Source organism: Oryctolagus cuniculus, chromosome 18 (assembly GCF_051225735.1).
Source record: "Oryctolagus cuniculus isolate XC-2025 breed Fujian yellow rabbit chromosome 18, ASM5122573v1, whole genome shotgun sequence".
NCBI classification, from domain to species: Eukaryota; Metazoa; Chordata; class Mammalia; order Lagomorpha; family Leporidae; genus Oryctolagus; species Oryctolagus cuniculus.
In genome coordinates this window covers 46,522,688-46,540,689 of record NC_142884.1, presented here as the reverse complement: position 1 = coordinate 46,540,689, position 18,002 = coordinate 46,522,688, and the positions used below count along the sequence as shown (strand labels likewise).

The 18,002-nt window shown below is 48.1% G+C and overlaps 1 protein-coding gene across 2 annotated transcripts in view; it reads left to right on the top strand.

The window, feature by feature from the left end:
* Nucleotides 1-3,697: 3,697 nt before the first annotated feature.
* Nucleotides 3,698-18,002, top strand: part of TOX3 (TOX high mobility group box family member 3) — a 114,609-nt gene continuing 100,304 nt past the window's right edge. The window contains exon 1 of one of the 2 annotated variants that reach the window (XM_070062678.2): nucleotides 3,698-4,329. In XM_070062678.2, the coding sequence (XP_069918779.1) occupies nucleotides 4,201-4,329 (129 nt within the window). In that variant the 5' untranslated portion in view covers nucleotides 3,698-4,200. Of the gene's footprint in view, nucleotides 4,330-4,962; nucleotides 5,459-18,002 lie in introns of those variants that run through there. The other variant, XM_051846759.3, reaches the window with a different exon arrangement.

Here is an 18,002-nt window from a genome sequence, read left to right as displayed (position 1 = left end):
TCCCATTATGTAAAGCTTGTGAGTACCCACCACGTACTTGCCCCTCTCCCTTTAAGATTTCTTGGGTGACACCAACTATTCATTTAGAAATATCAAGCTCATAAGACAGATGGTGTTGACCCAAATCATGCAAAAGTTCTCAAGGAACATTCTGATGCCCAGAAGTTATATTTTGGCTGCACAACTCATTCTTCAGCTCCCTTCTAAATCAATAACTGTTAGCATTGTTCAGCATAAATTCAAAGCATACTTAAGATGTGTGCTTGGAGAAGTTTCTTTAAATTCAGGGCCAACCTAGTATAAAGGAAACCTCTGTCTATGGCATTTCAGAAACAAGACTGCTGACAGACTAAAAAAAGGGACGCCCTTATGATGACAAATAGCATGACAGTCACAATTGCATTAGATGTTTAAAAGCATGATTCTAAAGTTTTTAATGGATAGGCTTCAAATCCACTGGAACCCTTAAAATCAGGAGGTATTCAGAATGCAACGGAGTGTTGAATAAGATCAGTTCTAAATGAAACAACATCCAATCTTAGTTTTGACATACACAAAGGGTCTAAAACGACAGGATGAAAAGGCCTTACCTCCCTCTCTCAAGGTAGATTTTTCCTATCCAAACCAGACACATTCTTCTCAAATCCTGCCTTAAGCCAGGCTCCCTGCAATAATAGTCCACCATCAAATCATTCTGTCTTCTTTTTCTACCTGCCTTTCCTCCTCCTCCTCTTCTTCTACATCTTCTTCTTTTTAAAAATATATGTGAAATGCAGAGAGAGAGAGAGAGAGAGAGATTTCCCATCTGCCAATTCATTCCCCAAATGGCTGCAATGGCCAGAGCTGGGCCCATCTGAAGCCAGGAGCCAGGAGCTTCTTTTGGGTCTCCCAGGTGCATTAGCAGGTAGCAAGGTCGGAAGTGGAGCATCTTGGACTTGAACCGGAGCCCATATGGGATGCCAATGCCATAAACAGCGGCTTTACCCACTGTGCCACAGCTATGGCCCCTAAATTTCCTTTCTTTTCTTCCCCTAATTTTTATTTATTTGAAAGGCAGACAGATAGAGACTTAGAGGTTTTCCTTGCCTTTTTCCCCTATGTTAAAGAAACACTTATTCATTTGAAAGGCAGAGTTACAGAGGGACAGGGAGAGACAGAGAATTCTTTCATCTGCTGGTTCACTTCCCGTGTGGCTGTAACGACCAGGATTGAGCCAGACTGAAGCCAGGAGCTTCACCCAGGTCTCCCCATGTGGGTGGCAGGGACCCAACCAAGCACATGGGTCATCTTCTGGTGCTTTTACCAGGCCACTACCAGGGAGCTGGATCAGAAACAGAGCAACTGGGACACAAATGGGCACCCATATGGGGTGCCGGTGACACAAGCAGTGGCTTTAACAACTTTGCCACAGCACCGGTCCCAAGAGATATTCCATTGGCTGGTTCACTCCCCAAATGCTGGGCCAGGCTGAAGCCAGCAGCCAGGAGCTCAACTGGGTCTTTCAACTGGGACCCAACTACTTGAGCTCACACCTGCTGCCTCCCGGGACTGGGACCCAGGTACTCTGATGTGGGATATGGGGGCCCCCAGCAGTGTCTTCTGTATCAAACACCTTCCTTTTTTTTTTTTTTTGACAGGCAGACAGGCTGAGTGGACAGTGAGAGAGAGAGACAGAGAGAAAGGTCTTCCTTTGCCGTTGGTTCACCCTCCAATGCCGCCGCAGCAGGCGCACCGCGCTGATCCAAAGGCAGGAGCCAGGTGCTTCTCCTGGTCTCCCATGGGGTGCAGGGCCCAAGCACTTGGGCCATCCTCCACTGCACTCCCAGGCCATAGCAGAGAGCTGGCCTGGAAGAGGGGCAACCGGGACAGAATCTGGCGCCCTGACCGGGACTAGAACCCGGTGTGCCGGTGCCGCAAGGCAGAGGATTAGCCTATTGAGCCGCGGCACCGGCCCAAACACCTTCCTTTCTTAAGTGGATATTTATTTATTGCGAACAGCTCTGCACTAAGCAGGGTGAAGGGTTCTTGGGTTATGGCAGTGATTGGCGGTGTGCACTGCCCCTCCCCTTGAGCTTCTGATGCAAACACTGGTGGAGCCTATAGCCTGGGGCTTTCACACTCTGAATTGGTTTACCAGCTGTAGCTGTGGCATGGCAGGATTTCCAAGGGACTGGATGGGACAAGGCATGAGTATAAGGGTACTTTTAAAAAGTTCGCGGCAAACGGAATTAATAGATAAGTTTATTTTATTTATAGTTTATTATTTATGAATAGAGAAGTAATTTTTTTTAAAAAAATCCATGCCTATGAGAAGGTCTTCAAGTTCATAGGAAATGTGTATTATAAAAAAATCTATGTCAAATTTTTTGTGCCCCAGAATGAACTTACCTTTTCATTCTATTTTCCGTGAACTTGTTGAAGCACCCTTGTGTGTGTGTGTGTGTGTGTGTGTGCATGAAGAGTCTTGTTTGAGGACTTCCACATGTTTTATGTGGGGATTCTTTCTCATTCACAAGGGCCTAACACAGTGGCTGGCACATGGTAGACACTTAAGAAATTGCTGCTGAATGCATGGAGACTGGGTAAAACTGCCAAGACGGCAGCGATGCCACGTGACCTTTCCCTCTTCCGCCGAGTTTCTCATTCTAAAAGCCTCAACTACAGATGGATTGCCGAGTCTCATCACCAGGCTTCTTCCTCCAGCCAAACTCCACACTACTCTGCTCACCGTCCATCCTAAATCACCAGCCCTCTCAACGGCATCTGTATCCTATCAGGGAAGGAAAGTTTAAGACAAAGACTTTCCCTCAACAGTGACCTGGAGGTGGCACTGGATGGGCACTGGAGCTCCCGAGAGCCTTCTGAGAGAAGGTGCCCCCTTCAGTTTCGGGGCTTCCCAGAGCCAGACTCACTGTAGCACTCTGGCCACTATCCCTGGTGGAGCTTCCAGGGTGAAGGCAATTTGCACTCGTGATCCCAGAGTTCTGATTACAACTTCAGGTTTAGTCCCTCTGTAACTTGCATTATCCTTTCCTGCTTCCTCTTAATCAAGCTCAGATTGCTCCAGATGCAACGACAGAACCAGCAGAAGGTGAGGCACGTGAGTGTGCAAAGAAAACCCCAGCTTCCCAGGCTTTGGGCTCCTTTTAAGAGTTATCTGGGAAGAAAAACAAACAAACAAACCGAATTTCTTTTCTGGTATCCCAGATCAGTAGGCTGCTCCTCTCCGGTGGCCAGATCCTGCATGATGCCCCATTGTTAAATACTAATAGTGAAACTTAAAGAGATGTTCTCTAGCGAGACAACAGGTGGCCACTGCCAGCTCCGGCTCTGATTGGTGGAAAGGCCACAGGCGCCCAGTGGCCGGAGAAAGGGCCTCCACTTCGGAGTTTCAAGAACTCACTCAATGGGGTGTTGTCCTGATAGCATCTCAGCTCACTGCCAATTTGTGCAACCCGCTGGGCCATTAGGGAGCGCCGCTGGGTTGTCAGCGTTAAATGGAGACTCCGGGGAGGCGACCAAAGCTTTTGCGGGGAGGGGGGGGGGGGATGGCAGGCAGGTCGCGGACAATGAGAGCGGTTGTATTCTTTCCTGAATACACACCACTCTCTCAGGCAGGCTCCTGATACGGGTTTCTGCGAAGAAGAGCAAATACACAAACTTTCACCTAATTGAAGTTTATTTTTCCTGCCTGGTTCCCGAAAGATAATATTGAGTGAAGGCACACACACACACACACACACACAGGTGTCGCAAACCCCGAGTGTCTACTTTGGACAAGAAGACATGAAAAGGCCCCGGCGTAACGCTGATCTGAAAAAGCAGAGGCCCTGGGCCAGCAAAGCGCGGCGCAGGGAAGGAAGCTGCGAGCGCGTGGCAGGCAGGGGAAAGAGTTCCGAAGTTCTCCCCGCCGGTCCGAGGGGCTCGCGGATAACTGGGGAGGCGGGAAGCGGACCTCTCGGCCTCCCCACGGCCTTCGCTTCCCTTTGCCAAGGCTAAAGGCCAAACTCTTAAATAAACTCAGAGCAATAAAGCCGAGGAAGAAAAAAAAAAAAGATGGAGCTTAAAGAGAAAGAAACCGGGCGGGAGTGGGTGAGTGCGGTTCAGGGAAGTTAATCACCCAGAACCTTTTAGGAAAATAGGGACATTTTCTCTCCCAGAGCAGGGAATGGTCCGGTCCGCCCTGATCCAGCTACTCAAATGCCTTTCGGATACAAACTAGATGCAAAGAAAATACAGAGAACCGACGCGAGGCTCGGCCCGCAGAGCCTCAAGTCTGCCTACCTGCGAAAGGTCAGGCCCCAACACCCCAGCTGCAAAAGGCCACAGGTGCACAAGGGGTCCCGGCTCCCGGCTGCGGGTTGGGTGACATTCGGGGGACAAGACGGGGTAGGGGAGAAGGACTCGGGACAGGCAACCCCCCTCCCGCCCCTAAGAGGGGCAAAAGCTGGAAAGAGCAGCAGGAAGGGAGCTGAAGGCGCGGGGATGTTGGGCCCCAGGGCAGCGAGGGGTCGCGGCGGAGGAGCGCGGGGCGCACCGCGCACGGGGCTGACGGCGGGGTCGGCCGGAGCGGCCGAGGGAAGGAGGGGAGCGAGGAGCGCTCGGAGGCAGCGGGGACAAAGAGGGCCAGGGAGGGAAGGGGGGCGAGGTGGGAAGAAGAGGGGCCCGGGCGAGGGGGCGGCCGGGCGCGGATGATGGGGAAGGAGCGGGCTGAGCGCGGCGCGGGGTGAACCGAGCGGGCCGGCGCGGGGCAGGGGCCGGGCCGGGGCGGGGTCGCACGGCCGGAGGCGGGCCGGGCCGAGGAGCGCACCGGCGGGGCGGGCGGCGCGCCAGCTGCCCGCGGTGGGAGGGGCGGAGCGGCGGCGGCGGCGCGGGGAGGGGACCGGCGGCGGCAGGAGGGGGAGAGAGAGGGGAGGGGCCGGGCCCCTTGTCTCCGCGGCTCCTCTCCTCAGTCCGCCCGGGGAGGAGGAGGAGGAGCGGGGCCAGCCGCCGCCGCCGCCGCCGCCGCCGTCCCAGCCTCGCCCAGCGCACCTGAACTCGCCGCGCCGCCCCGGGCCCCCGCGCTGCGCCCCGCGCCCCTGGCGCCCGGCCCGCGCGCAGCGCTGCCTCGGTGCCCCGGCGGGGCGCGTCCCCCGGGCCGCCTCCCGCTCTCCCGCGGCTCGCGTGGCCGCGCCTTTGTGTGCGGCGGCCGCGGCTCCCGGGCTCCTTGGGCTCCGGTCGCGGCGCCCCTCCGGGCCCCGAGTCCCGCGCGCCGCCCCCCGGGCGCCCCCGACCGGGCGTCCCCGACGGTGGATCTAGCGGCTGCGAGGAGGCGGGCACCCGCCCCGGCGAGCCCCAGCCCCGGCCCCCGGCCCCCGGGCCCGGCTCCAGCATGGATGTGAGGTTCTACCCCGCGGCGGCCGGGGACCCCGCCGGCCTGGACTTCGCGCAGTGCCTGGGGTACTACGGCTACAGCAAGGTGACCGGGCCGGGGCCGGGGCCGGGGGCGGCGGGGCGGGGGCCACCACCCCATCCCGGGCGCGCTGGGCGCCCGAGCTCACCGCTGCTGCACTTTTCTTTCCCCTCCTCTCCTCCTCTCCCCTACTCCGTTCCCTTTGCGCCCTCGCCTCTGTCCGACTCGCCCCTCTTCCCTCTCTGCCCCTCCCCGCCCCCCCCCTTTTTGTCCCTCGGCCGGCGCTGTCCTCTGCCCTCCGCCTCTCCTCCCCCCACCCCCCCCACTCTCCTTGGCCGCCCCAAAGAAGCGAGAGGCAGCAACCCGAGGGTTGAAAGGGGACTCGCGTGAGACTCTTTGTTGCTGTTATTAGTAGACACGACTGCAGCCCCCCTGAGTTGGGGGGCGCCTCACAGAGGGGTCCCTGACCTCGTGATCCAATGCCTCGACCCCCACCCGAGTCCGTCTTACCGCCCCCGCCCACTCGAGAGCTGGCCCCGCGGCGGCCGAAGGAACAAACTTTGCAGCGAGTCCCGGCCCGGGGGTGGGGATGGGACCCGAAGCGGTGGAACCCGTGCAGGTGGCTTTCGCTGCCCTCCCGCTGGGGCGCTCTGGACCACAGATCGGAGGGGCCCGCCCCTCCCCGGGTGGCGCGAGTGCCTTCTCCTCTTTCCTCTGTTTTTGGGGAGGGGTAAGTTTTACGTTTTGGGGGAGATCGGGGTTGGAGAGCTGCACCCCACGCTCTGGGGTCCTTCCCGACCCCCCCACCCCTTCCTCCTCCAGCTCCCCCGGCGCCAACTTCCAAGAGCGAGCGTTTCAGGTGCCCGGAGGTGCCCGGAGGTGGCGGCTCGGAGCCGGGAGCCGGTGCGGGAGCCACAGCCCTGGGAGCCAGGGCTGCGCGGACCCCCGCTCCGCGGCGGCAGTGCTGGAGCCCCCCACCCCCTCCTCCGCCCCGGGGCCGAGCGCTGGCGCACCCATCACCCCGAGGGCGACGTTCCGAGAAAGAGCCGGGCTCCGGATGGCCCCTGCCTTTTGAATGCGGTTTTCTTTCCCCTTCCCCCTGCTCCTCCCTTCTCTTTCAAATCGTAGTTTGTTTATGATCGCTTGGATAACAGAGGAGGAAATAAGCAGCCTGCCGAAAGAAAGGTGCCATACAAAACGGAGGAGTAAATAACAGGAAGAGGAGCACTTGTGTTGGGAGTGAGGAGCCTTGGGCCCTGCCCCGTGGCTGCTGGGGGCTCGTGGTCCTGTCTGTTTGTTGATACTCTGCTCCCAACTCCGGTGCTGAAGTTTGCCAAAGACCTTGAGGGTCTCTCGGGCTCGCCCTGTGCCATCACACGGCCTGGCTCCGCGTCTGGCACGGAGCGGCCTGCCAACAAGTGCATGGCCCGGGGGCTTGCTGCAGGGCGGTTTAACCCTTCGCTCGCCGACGTCCCAGCGTGCTATACCTTCAGCCCTGCCGGAGCAGCGAGGAGAGGCCGATGGCTGCGGCCAGGGAAGGATTAGTTTCTGTCCTCTGATTTGGGATCGACTCAGGTTATTAAACGCTTTAAAAAGTCCCCCATGTGCGCTCAGTCAGGGACTTGGGCAGCCTAATTAAGTCTGTAGCTGTTTGTGAGAATCCACCTAATTGTTCCAGTGCGGTATTATTTATCTCCCTACAACTTCGCCTGGTGTAAACTGGGCATGCTCTTTATCTCTGGAAGCCATTCCCTTGCCTCATGTAACTACTTCTGTCTCTGATTTAAGATCAGCAACACTCGAATGACACCAAAATAGCAGCCTATTGTACTAATCCAGTCACTGCAAATCTCGGTTCGCTGGGATCCCGAGGGTCCTTCAAGGGAGCAGAGGAAATTGAGGGTGTTTTGTGTGTGTGTCTCTTTTTATTTTCTGAGAAAGGCTATTTTGAGTCCATTTAAACTCAGAACATTGATTTCAGGGAGGGTGTGCACAGCTTTGAAAACAGACATTATTTATTGAGATGCGTGTTGGACTTCGGGAGTGTGGATGCAAGTTGGTTTGTTGTCATATTTTCTTAATGTAGCCACTGGCCTGAAATAACTTGCCTTCTTAGTAATTCAGTAATTCCTGCTCCTCAATGCTGTGTCCTCAACTTGTGAAAGTTAGATCCCGCACTTAATATTGGTAGGAGGCAAACTGTACTTATCCTGAGGGGTATTTACTTCCTTGTAGGTGAAAATAGAAACAGTCTTTAAACTGATTCACAATAGCATATTTTCCCTCTCTTAATTTCAGGAGTGAAAAATCCAGTTTTATTCCCTGTAATTTGTCTTTATACAGAGAATGTAGTAGAAGAGGAAGTGTTAACTTTATGAGTATAAAACAGCAAGTGCTAATGAAAGGTTTATAGCATTTAGTTTCACAACTAACTGGTGTGTCAGAAGTGTCGCTGTTCAGGACACGTTTACATGGAAAATTTAAAAACCCAGCCTACCAAGATGTGCATTTATTGTATTTGGAAATGCCTGTAATCATGAATCTCTTAAAACAACTTCTGATGAAACATACTACCTTTTTGGATGGGAAATGATGGATTTCAAAGACGATGTGTTCTGCCTTGCTTTGTTTTAACCACCATCTGGGAAACTTTCGAGGAAGCAGGCTGCAAGCTTAACAAGTGGAAAGTTAGCGCTGATCTTTAAATTTATTTACAAACCGTGAATAATAGGGTTTCATTCATTTCTCGCTTTAACAAATGAGCGGAGTCCTTTGTATAAATTATATGCGAGTGTATTATCTTTACATTCTGTGAGTATATGGATCCTTTTTAAATGTCAGCGCTCATGAAAGTGTACTCTGTCTATGGAGAATGGATGAAAGAGTTTTGAGGGTTCAAAAGTCATTGCAAGTAGGAGAATAACTTCAAATAAAATATAGCCAGGATCATTAAAATCAGTTAATAATTCATGAACCAGTCACTGATGTATAAACTTAAAGTCATCTCTATTTTCTAAGGACTAATTTCCATCTTAATTTCAAGTAGAAGATCTACGGTTTGAACGTTTCTTTCTCTGCTGTGGCTAATAAATGAAAGTAAAATCTATATGCGGAAAAAATAAGAAGTCATCATGTTACTCAAGTGAATTGGTGACCCACTGACAACCCTTGGGTGTCTGGAATTTTCCTTTCCATGGGATCAATTTGTTTTTTCACTCAAGAAAAGAATATGCAGAATATCAATTAGCATATAGTTGTCCTAAGTTACCCAGTCCCAAATAAGATATTGTTTTTAATGTGGGTTAGTTAGTAATGAACTTGGACTATAATTACTGGCTGTCACTGCCTTGCTTGAGGGTTTCCCTTTTCCTTTTGAAATGTGGCTCTTGGCTTCCCTTTATGTAGGTTACCCTACATACTCCTCAGTCTGACACCTGACTTTCTGATTATCATGTGAATGATGTATTGATCACTCTGATTAGTGAAGATATTCTGGTGGTAGTGCTTGGACTATCAAGTTGGGCCTCTACCATGGCTAACTTGAAAGGTAAGAGAAACTGCACGGTCATTCATCAGTTGTCTCTTCTGGGAGACTGGTTCACGTTGAGAACTTATGAAGAAGGGAATGTGATTGCAGCTCTTCTTAGGCTGATGTTTTGTATGAGCATGACGATTAAAATGATTTCATTTCTGGGGTCTGGAGGGGGGAAGCTGAATATTGAGAGCAGACTGGGAGATTCTTCCATGACAGGTTTTCAAACAAGATATTAAAGCCCCATTTTGAAAAATAAATGCCATCTTTCCAAAGACCTTAGACCAGGGGTCATAACTCAGACATCTGGAGGGACAGTCAGTTAACCTACATGAAGATAGAGTTTATGGCCAAGGGCAGAATGTGCCCCATTTGAAGGGGTAGCCTTGTTCAGCATTAGATTGTTACCATGCCAACATTTGTGTCCAGTATCTGTACATTTTGCTATTATTTTTTCAAGAGAATAATAATCTGGATTTTCCTGTGAAATATTCTGAATCTTAAATGTTGGCAGTCAATTAACAAATAATTAAAATCATTCAGTGGGACCCTCAAACGTGCTTGTATAATGCTTCTTTACAACTTTTTGTCTTAGAAGACAGATTCATATCCAGATGATGAACTAAGAATAACTTTTAGAAGTCACTCATGCTTTATGTTAACTGTGTGGACAGTTCTACTTCCATGTCCAGCTGTGTGGACAGTTGAATGTGTGTAATAGAATTTGGAAAAGAAATTTGTGATGGTTGTAAAGAAGACTAGACTGATGGCAAAGTGATTGGCTCCAGGTTGGTATCAGGGCAGTGGCAGGCCCTAACTGCTGTTGATCTGGGCTCCCCTCCACATCCATCAAACATTGAGATGCATCCATATTCTGCATGTAATATGATATAATATGATAGAAACCATGTCTGGGTTAATGTTGATTAGTTGGCTTATGTTTACATATGATAGACATTTAGTTACATATTTCTTCTTTTTTAACTCTTTTGGGGTTGTGTGGTATTTTGTTCACGTTTTAAACATGTTGGAGACCCTTGAGAAGCTGGCGGTTGTGGGTTTTTGGTCTATAATGACTAATGGATATAATGGTCCATTAAATGGAGGTCCACAGACTCACCATTTGGCCACTCCAAACAGTGACGTGTGGATGCTCAGTAGAGGCCTGCATATAGTTAACCAAAGACAATTAGTTTTAGTCTTTTTAGATGCAGTCAATGACTGTGTGTGGTTACAGCGTTCAACGTAGTGATATTTCAAGAACTGTGTCTTCCAGATCACAAACTTATCTGGGAGCTGTGTCCACCTGAGGATGTATTTGGCTTAATCTGCACAGTACTTTTTTTTTTTTTAACTCAGCTATATGTAAGCATCTTTGCATATGAGTCTGGATTCCGCTTTTCTGTAGAAGTAAGGGCAGCCCTGCACCTGCATCCTCGCCCTACACCCATCCAGTGGGAACGTTCGGTTCATCCCAGTCTCTCCTGCTTCCTCCTCTGCTCAGTCCTCTGGGTGCCTCTCAGGTCCTTCGCAGCTTTGATTTTGAAAACTTTGCGTAAGAAGAGATGAAATTAAATGATGCTCAAACCTAGCGAAATGAGGTGACCGTCACTGAAAGAAATTGCAGACCTAGTGCATTTCCCTGTGTGTACGGTGGAAGATGGGCTGCAGAAAGATGATTTGTGGTCATTTTAGAGAAGAGTGTTTCTCAGAGCTTAGTACACACAGAGCTTGTCCTAACTCCGGCTTTTGGACTTTACTCCCAGAGACTCTGATTCATGGGTCTGGGGTGTGGCTGAGTCCCAGTTACTGCCCAGGTTGTGAGCCTACATACTGAGTAGTATGGTGTAGAAGGCCTTCCATGATAAGGTAAACAGCTTGCTCTTTGTCAGTTTATCAGAATGCTCTGGGCAGCAGATAACAAGAAATCCAATGAACAGTGGCATAAATCATAAAGACACCTGTTTACTTCCTGTGAAGTCTTTAGGTAGGCAGGCTTACGCTGTTTTAGATGGTTCAATCATTTCCTCAAGGACCCCTCTTAGATTTTCTTTTTATTCTTTTTTTTTTCTTTTTTGGAGTATTAGCAGTTTCCTCATGGTCACAAGTTGGCTGCAGCAGCTCTGGACATCATATTCTCACATGATAGCGTGTGGTGTGGTAAGCAAGGTAGTGGTGGCAGCAGGAGTGGTAGCAAAAGGGCACTTTTTTCTCTGGACATCTCTTATCAGTAAGGAAAAACTTCCACTCGGCTCCCTTGTATTGATCAGAAACGCCTCATGTCACTCTATGCCCTGCATTGGCAGACAGAAGGAGACTGCTATCATGGGCTTAGACCAATCCCATGTCATCCCCTGGGGCGGGGCATTGCTTCATGAGCATAGTTAGTGTACACTTTGCTAGCAAGGAAGGCCACTGAGAAGACAACCAACAGTATTTAATACTGAGTGCATTAAAAGAATGTGGAGTGTGCTGGTGGCTTGTTTGGAGGTACACTTTGTCAAGACAGACTTGACCTTTCAGCTGGACTAGTGAAGGGCTCAAGCAGAAGTGGGCGACCAGGTCAGAAGCCATTACTCAGCTGAGGTAAGGTATGAGAAGGATCTGAACTAAGGGGATGTGAATGTGGATGTCAGAGAAAGAAAGAGACCCAACAGGGCATCTCTGTAACTTGGGAAGGCAGAGAGAGGAGGCAGAGAGGACTCGGGCTTTTTGAATTTGGGTTGTGTAGAAGCAGAGAGGCCAAAGGGAAGATACAGGTGACTTGGGATATTTCAGTGGAAGATTCCTACAGAGCCATGCATTGGAACTCAAGAGAGTGTTCAGGGCCAAAGAACCCAAGTTGAAGTCTTCTTGTGTGCAGTTATGCAGTGGACATGAATATGGGTCCTTCAAGAGTGAGAAGATGGGAGATGCAAGGACATGTCTTCAGTCCTGAGAGCTGGCTGGTGTTGCTAATTCAGCTTCCCAGGAAGTAAGGCAGTAATGTAGGAAGTTATGTATGAATCTTGTTACAATATGGGGAGTAGATTACTCAAGGTCCACATGAGCTTCTGATAGATTTTTTTCTGCTCCCTTTGAGGTAGATCCTTCTATTTTCTTTGTTTTTTAGATTTGTACCCTTAGTCTCTTCCTCAGAATTGCCATCTTCTCTTAAATATTTTCCATGCTTTTGCAAAACATGACAGCCACTGCACCATAGCACCATGGCCCCTGAACCATCAACATTTCTTCTTCAATCTTAATTTAATTATCTTTATTTATAAAAGAATAATGTCACTGTCTTGATAATAAGTTCGATAAATTGGTTAATATTCAGACACATTTGGATTTTACTCCAAATATGCTTGAACAGTATAAACTCATTGTTTTGGAGGAGGTAACTTTGAACTGAACATTTCTATATTAGCGTTTGCAAGTTTCATGTGGCCTTGTCTACACTGACTAAATTGTTTATTCAGAAGAATAGAAGTAAGTTTTAAAAATTCATTTTAAATTGATGAAGTGATACTGTACCACATTGTGAGACTTTCCAGCAATTTCTAAGGCTGATTTATAATTAGCAAGGGATTTAGTATAGGGCTAATAAAAGTTCCACCGTTTCTTTTAAACATCCCCTAGGACTAGGAAGTGGAAGTTCAAAATGCTAACCTGATTAGAAGACTATTTTTTTTTAAGATTAATTTATTTGAGAGTCAGAGTAATTGAGAGAGGGAGAGAGAGAGGGAGAGAGCTTCCATCCATTGGTTCACTCCCCAAATGGTCTCAACAGACCAGACCAAAGCTGGACCAGACCAAAGCCAGGAGCAGGGGCTTCTTCTGGGTCTCCCACCTGGATGCCAGGGACCTAGTACTTAGGACATCCTCCGCTGCTTTCCTAGGTGCATTAGCCGGGAGCTGGATCTGGAAGTAGAACAGTCAAGGTTGGTGCCCATATGGGATGCTGGTGAAACAGGTGACGGCTTTACCTGCAATGCCACAGTGCCAGACCCAACACTTTTAAGAAATCTGTGTGATTGGTTGGATTGATTTTCTTGGAGGGAAAAAATAATGAGTTCAATGTAGAAATACTAAACATAGGAAAAGCCATACCCAGTAGATCTGTTTTGTGTTTCTTGATGTCTACTCGGCCCTTATTAGTTGGCTTATTTTCAAAATTCTGGAATAACAATTTAATGGCAAAGAGGTTAAAACTATTGTATTAAGAAAAAGTGCTTTTGGTTGCAAGTAAAACAGAGCTGTCCAGCTGAGTTACAAAGGACAAGGGTTTTGTTTCAGGCATACCTGGGTTTAGAGTCTGACAGGCTGTCATCAAGACTTTGTTTTATTCGTTCTGCTTTCTTCGGTTTGGCTGCTGTATCAGCCAGGCCACCTCCAGTGCTGAGAAGATGGCCAGCCTCAGTTCCAAGTCACACCCTCACAGTGCAGCCTTCTTGTTCCAGGTACTCAAGTCTTGCTGGGTAGATCGGAGGGGAAAAGCCCATGTAAACCACTATCTGAAGGGAGGCGTGATGATTTTTTTTAAAGATTTATTTGAAAGTCAGAATTACACACAGAGAGAGGAGAGGCAGAGAGAGAGAGAGGTCTTCCATCCGATGGTTCACTCCCCAATTGGCCACAACGGCCGGAGCTGCGCCAATCCGAAGCCAGGAGTCAGGAGCTTCTTCCAGGTCTCCCATGTGGGTGCAGTGGCCCAGGACTTGGACCATCTTCTACTGCTTTCCCAAGCCACAGCAGAGAGCTGGACCAGAAGAGGAGCAGCTGGGACTCGAACTGGCGGCCATATGGGATGCCGGTGCTTCAGGCCAGGGTGTTAACCTGCTGTGCCACAGTGCTCGCCCTGGCTGGATGATCTTGAAACTTCTGAGGATTTGCATTGTCCATGATTTTTATTATTCTTTGTGGAAGCCAGATTTAGCCTGTGCTTATTAAATGCAGCTATCATAATCCTTGTTTATGTTAGGAATACCCTTTTGTTAGGGGCTGAGATTAGGTATGGTCTGCCTTCGAGAAACTTCTACTCTGGCTGAGGAACAGGCACTTGATGAAGTATGTGTGTGGCCTGTGGGATGATCTATGGAGATGAGTCATTGTCTTCCTATGGGGAAGGGAAGCTGTGGTTGCTTGAGACCAAATTGTGGAGGCGCGACAATGCCTGGGAAAGATCCGACAGAGGTTCCAACTGGCAGTTAATGCCAGAGTATGTGTGCATGTATGTATCAGCACATTCGCACATGTATGTTTATATGTGTGTGTGTGTGTGTGTGTAGGTAGATTGGAGCTAAGGAGAAGATATTTTTAAGACAATATCTGAGAATATCTGAGGGGGAGACTAGGGAGGCAAGAGGGGTGCTATTGGATAATGAACAAGGTGGTCAGTTGGTGTTGGGATGAAGACTAGGTAAAGGCCAGTTAACCTTTAAATGAAAGCTTGGTGACTGTGTCTTTGAGATTGTAGAGAAGAAACAAGATGGCGGAAGATTCACCTATGAAAGTATGTATTTATATATCTCAGCAGAAGACAGCAGGTGGGCAGAGAGGAATGAATGAGCATGACAATTGATTGACCAGCCCAAAATCTATCCCTGTACCCATCCCCTACATCATTTCTTGCTACCACTTTCCCCCGCCCTTGCTCTCTGTGTCTTTTTTTTTTTTAAGATTTATTTATTTATTTGAAAGTCAGAGTTACACAGAGAGAGAGGTCTTCCATCCGTTGGTTCACTCCCAAATGGCTGCAATGGCTAGAGCTGTGCTGATCTGAAGCCAAGAGCCAGGAGCTTCCTCCGGGTCTCCCACATGGGTGCAGGGAACCAAGGACCTGGGCCATCTTGTACTGCTTTCCCAGGCCATGGCAGAGAGCTGGATCAGAAGTGGAGCAGCTTGGTCTTGAACCGGTGCCCATATGGGATGCTGGCACTTCAGGCCAGGGCTTTATACCCATTGTGCCACAGCCCTGGCCCCACTTTCTGTGTCTTAACCACCCCAGCCTTCATCCCAATTTTTTGTACTTGCTGTTCCTTTGGTCTGGAACCCTCTCCCCACAGATCTTCACTTTCACTTGTCTGACCTGTTTTCAGCATTCAGTTCTCAGCCCAAATGTCACATTCAATGGCCTGACATATTCTCAATATCTAAAATATCCTTTTACCATACCTCTAGCTATTATCTCCCTACCCTCATAATATTATTCATTGGATGTATCCCGATTTGATTTTTTTATTTATTCACGTATTCATGGTTTATCTCTTTACAATGGAACGTAAACTCTATGAGGATGGGGACAGTGTCTGTTTTGGTAACCACGGTTTATCTACTGTCTAGAGTAGTGCCGGACACATAAGAAAAAAATGTGTTAAGGATTCAACTAGAAGCAAATAAAGTTACTGTTGGGTAGATCTGGTTGTGGTTTAACCTTTGGATGAATATGTGGTTGGACCTACTATGTGCCAGTCACTTCTAGACAATGGGATTACAGCAGAGAGGACTCACTTGTCCTGTGTTCAAGGAACTGGACTGCAGTTCTAATGATCTTTTTTCAAAATTTCTTTTTAGAACAATTTTTATTAAAGCAGATGGGGAACACAGGAAAATGAAAATGCTTCTATCCACTGGTTCACTCCCCAAAAACCTGCAACAACTTAGATTGGACTGGATTGAAGCTGTGACCAAGAATTCAGTCCAGGTCTCCTCTGCAGGTGACAGGAGACCAATTGTTGAGTCATCCCTGCTGCCTCCCATGGTACATTGTTATAGGAAGCGGAAGTGAGTGTTGGAGCCAGGAATTGAACTCAGGCACCTCCTTATGGGATACAGGCATCTAAACTGGGATCTTATCCACTAAGCACCTGCCCCTAAAGTTTTAAAGTTAACATGTTAGTGTTTCTGTTAGTATTTCTTGCATTCATAGCCAGGATGGAGTAATGGCTGTGAGATGACTTGGCGGTAGGTCTTGCTTATGCAACAGTGAGAAAAGAAAAGGGATTGAGGAGGAAAAGTAAAGGAGATGTTGAAGTGACTGAATTTAAGTAATCAGGCTGGTGAAGGAATGGTCACAGTAGGGGAGACTCCTGTGCAGGCAAAGAGGAATGTATTAGTTTGGGTTCAACTTACAGGTTAACAATAAGAGAAATAACGTGAATTGCAATGGCTTAAATGAGGTAGATGTTAATTTCTCTCTTCCCTCACCATGTCTGCAAGGAAGGAAGGACCTTAGAGGGTGCTATGAGGGCTTCATACACATCTGGGAGCCAAACTGCCCATAGTTGTCACGGGAGTCTTGTTCTCATGGTTCACTCAACATCCATGCTCAACCGGCAAGAAGGAAGAAAGTGATCAAGGAAAAGGTAGATTTCCAGAAGCCGCCTGGTATCACTTTGTGTGTATCTCATTGGTTAAATGGGTCATGTGACCCTATCGATGACAATGAAATACCCAGGACATGGTATTGTGGCTGGCTGTGTGCCCACCTAAATATTCAATTACTCGGGAAGAACGAATGAGTGGATGGTAAGGGCCTTTAAGTAGTTCGGCAGGAATGTGTGAGGGAGTGAGGGTATGGTCTTAGAAACCTTCCTTGGAGGTCTCCAAGTTTGAGATTTTTGTAAATGAACTATAGTAGGTCTGTTTTTTTAAAAATAAAAACTTGTGTTTCAGTTTTCACTTGCTTCTTGGAGGATCTTTTGGGGAGCGAGATACACTGTGGTAAGATTTATCTCTGTTCGGTCCTTTCTTCACTGTGGGGGTTTTATTTTGGGCATGCTTAAAATACCCAGTGATTTATCTTCTTTGCAGGAACTGCAAATCATTATGTCCTAATTTTAACTGATTACCTATATTTTAGGCCCACATTTCTCTTCATTTCAAAATACCTCTTGCCTTTTGGTAGGGCTGTTATTCACGTCCCAACTCCTGGTAACAAAGTTTTGAGCATTAGTTACTCTTTGATCAAAAATTTTTAACTAGCGTGTTTTGAAAATTGATGCTTTTCTTTTTTGATCAAACCCCAGTTTACCTCTGACTCCTGGTATCCGTACATCCACTGAGAATCTTCTTCCCCACAAACTCACAGTCCTTGACGCCTTTTCGCCTCACTTAATCTGTTGACCCTTTTTGCTAACCTTTGACTCTTTATGTAACCTTGACTACAGGACATATCAGCTGTCCAGGCCACTACCCAGCCTCCTCTGCCCCCTTTTCTTCTGCTGTGTGTTTTGTGTCATCTTTCAATAAAAAAAAAATCTCTTTTCTCAACGTTAGGATGACTGAAAAATGGTGTCCATTTCCCTACTAAATGTGTCTGCTGTCGGATTCTGCCCAGCTTTTGCTGCGTGACCCTTTTGTTTGCTCATTCTCTTAGACACTGTCCACAATGGATGGTCCAAGTCCTCCCCGACTTTTTTCAAGTCCTGGTGTAACCAGCTCTACCCTTCTTCTCCGGTGGGAATTCTGATCTTTAACTTTATAAGGAATTTGATATTGCCCCCCCCCCCCCCCCCCGATCTCTCATGCATCATCTTCAGTGTCTAGGTCTCTTTCTTCCCAACCCAGGAGAGAACAGCATGTAATCCTTGGGGCAAACCCTCCCAACAGTGTTGTTTGTATTTGGTCCTATCCATTGGACTCTCTTGGTTCTGAAGATAGCTTCTATCTTTTCTGTCTCCTGCCTCTCTTATCAAAGGTAGCCAGATGTCTTCTGGCCTCATAATTTCTGCTGTCTCTTCATTCCATCTACATTACAATATGCTTCCTGTTTTCCTTTATTTCAGTTTTTTCCCTTAAATAAATTAATGTAAATTAAGACTACCACAAATGAAAAATCCCATTGCTCTCCAAGCATAGAAGCAAATCCTAAAAATAAACACAAGGGACTGAACAGTATTGAAATCTCACTGGAGACCTTGCTTGCCCAAGGCTCTGCTCTCTGTTTGCTGAAAAGGGAGATTTGCAAGTGTTAGGGAGGTTAGCACCAAACTGAGATTCTGTCTTTGATTTTATCTGGGGGCTTGAAGGGAATTCAGAACAGAATGACATTCTCAAGATGTAATTAAATGCTCTTCTCTTCCTTGTCTCTGTTCT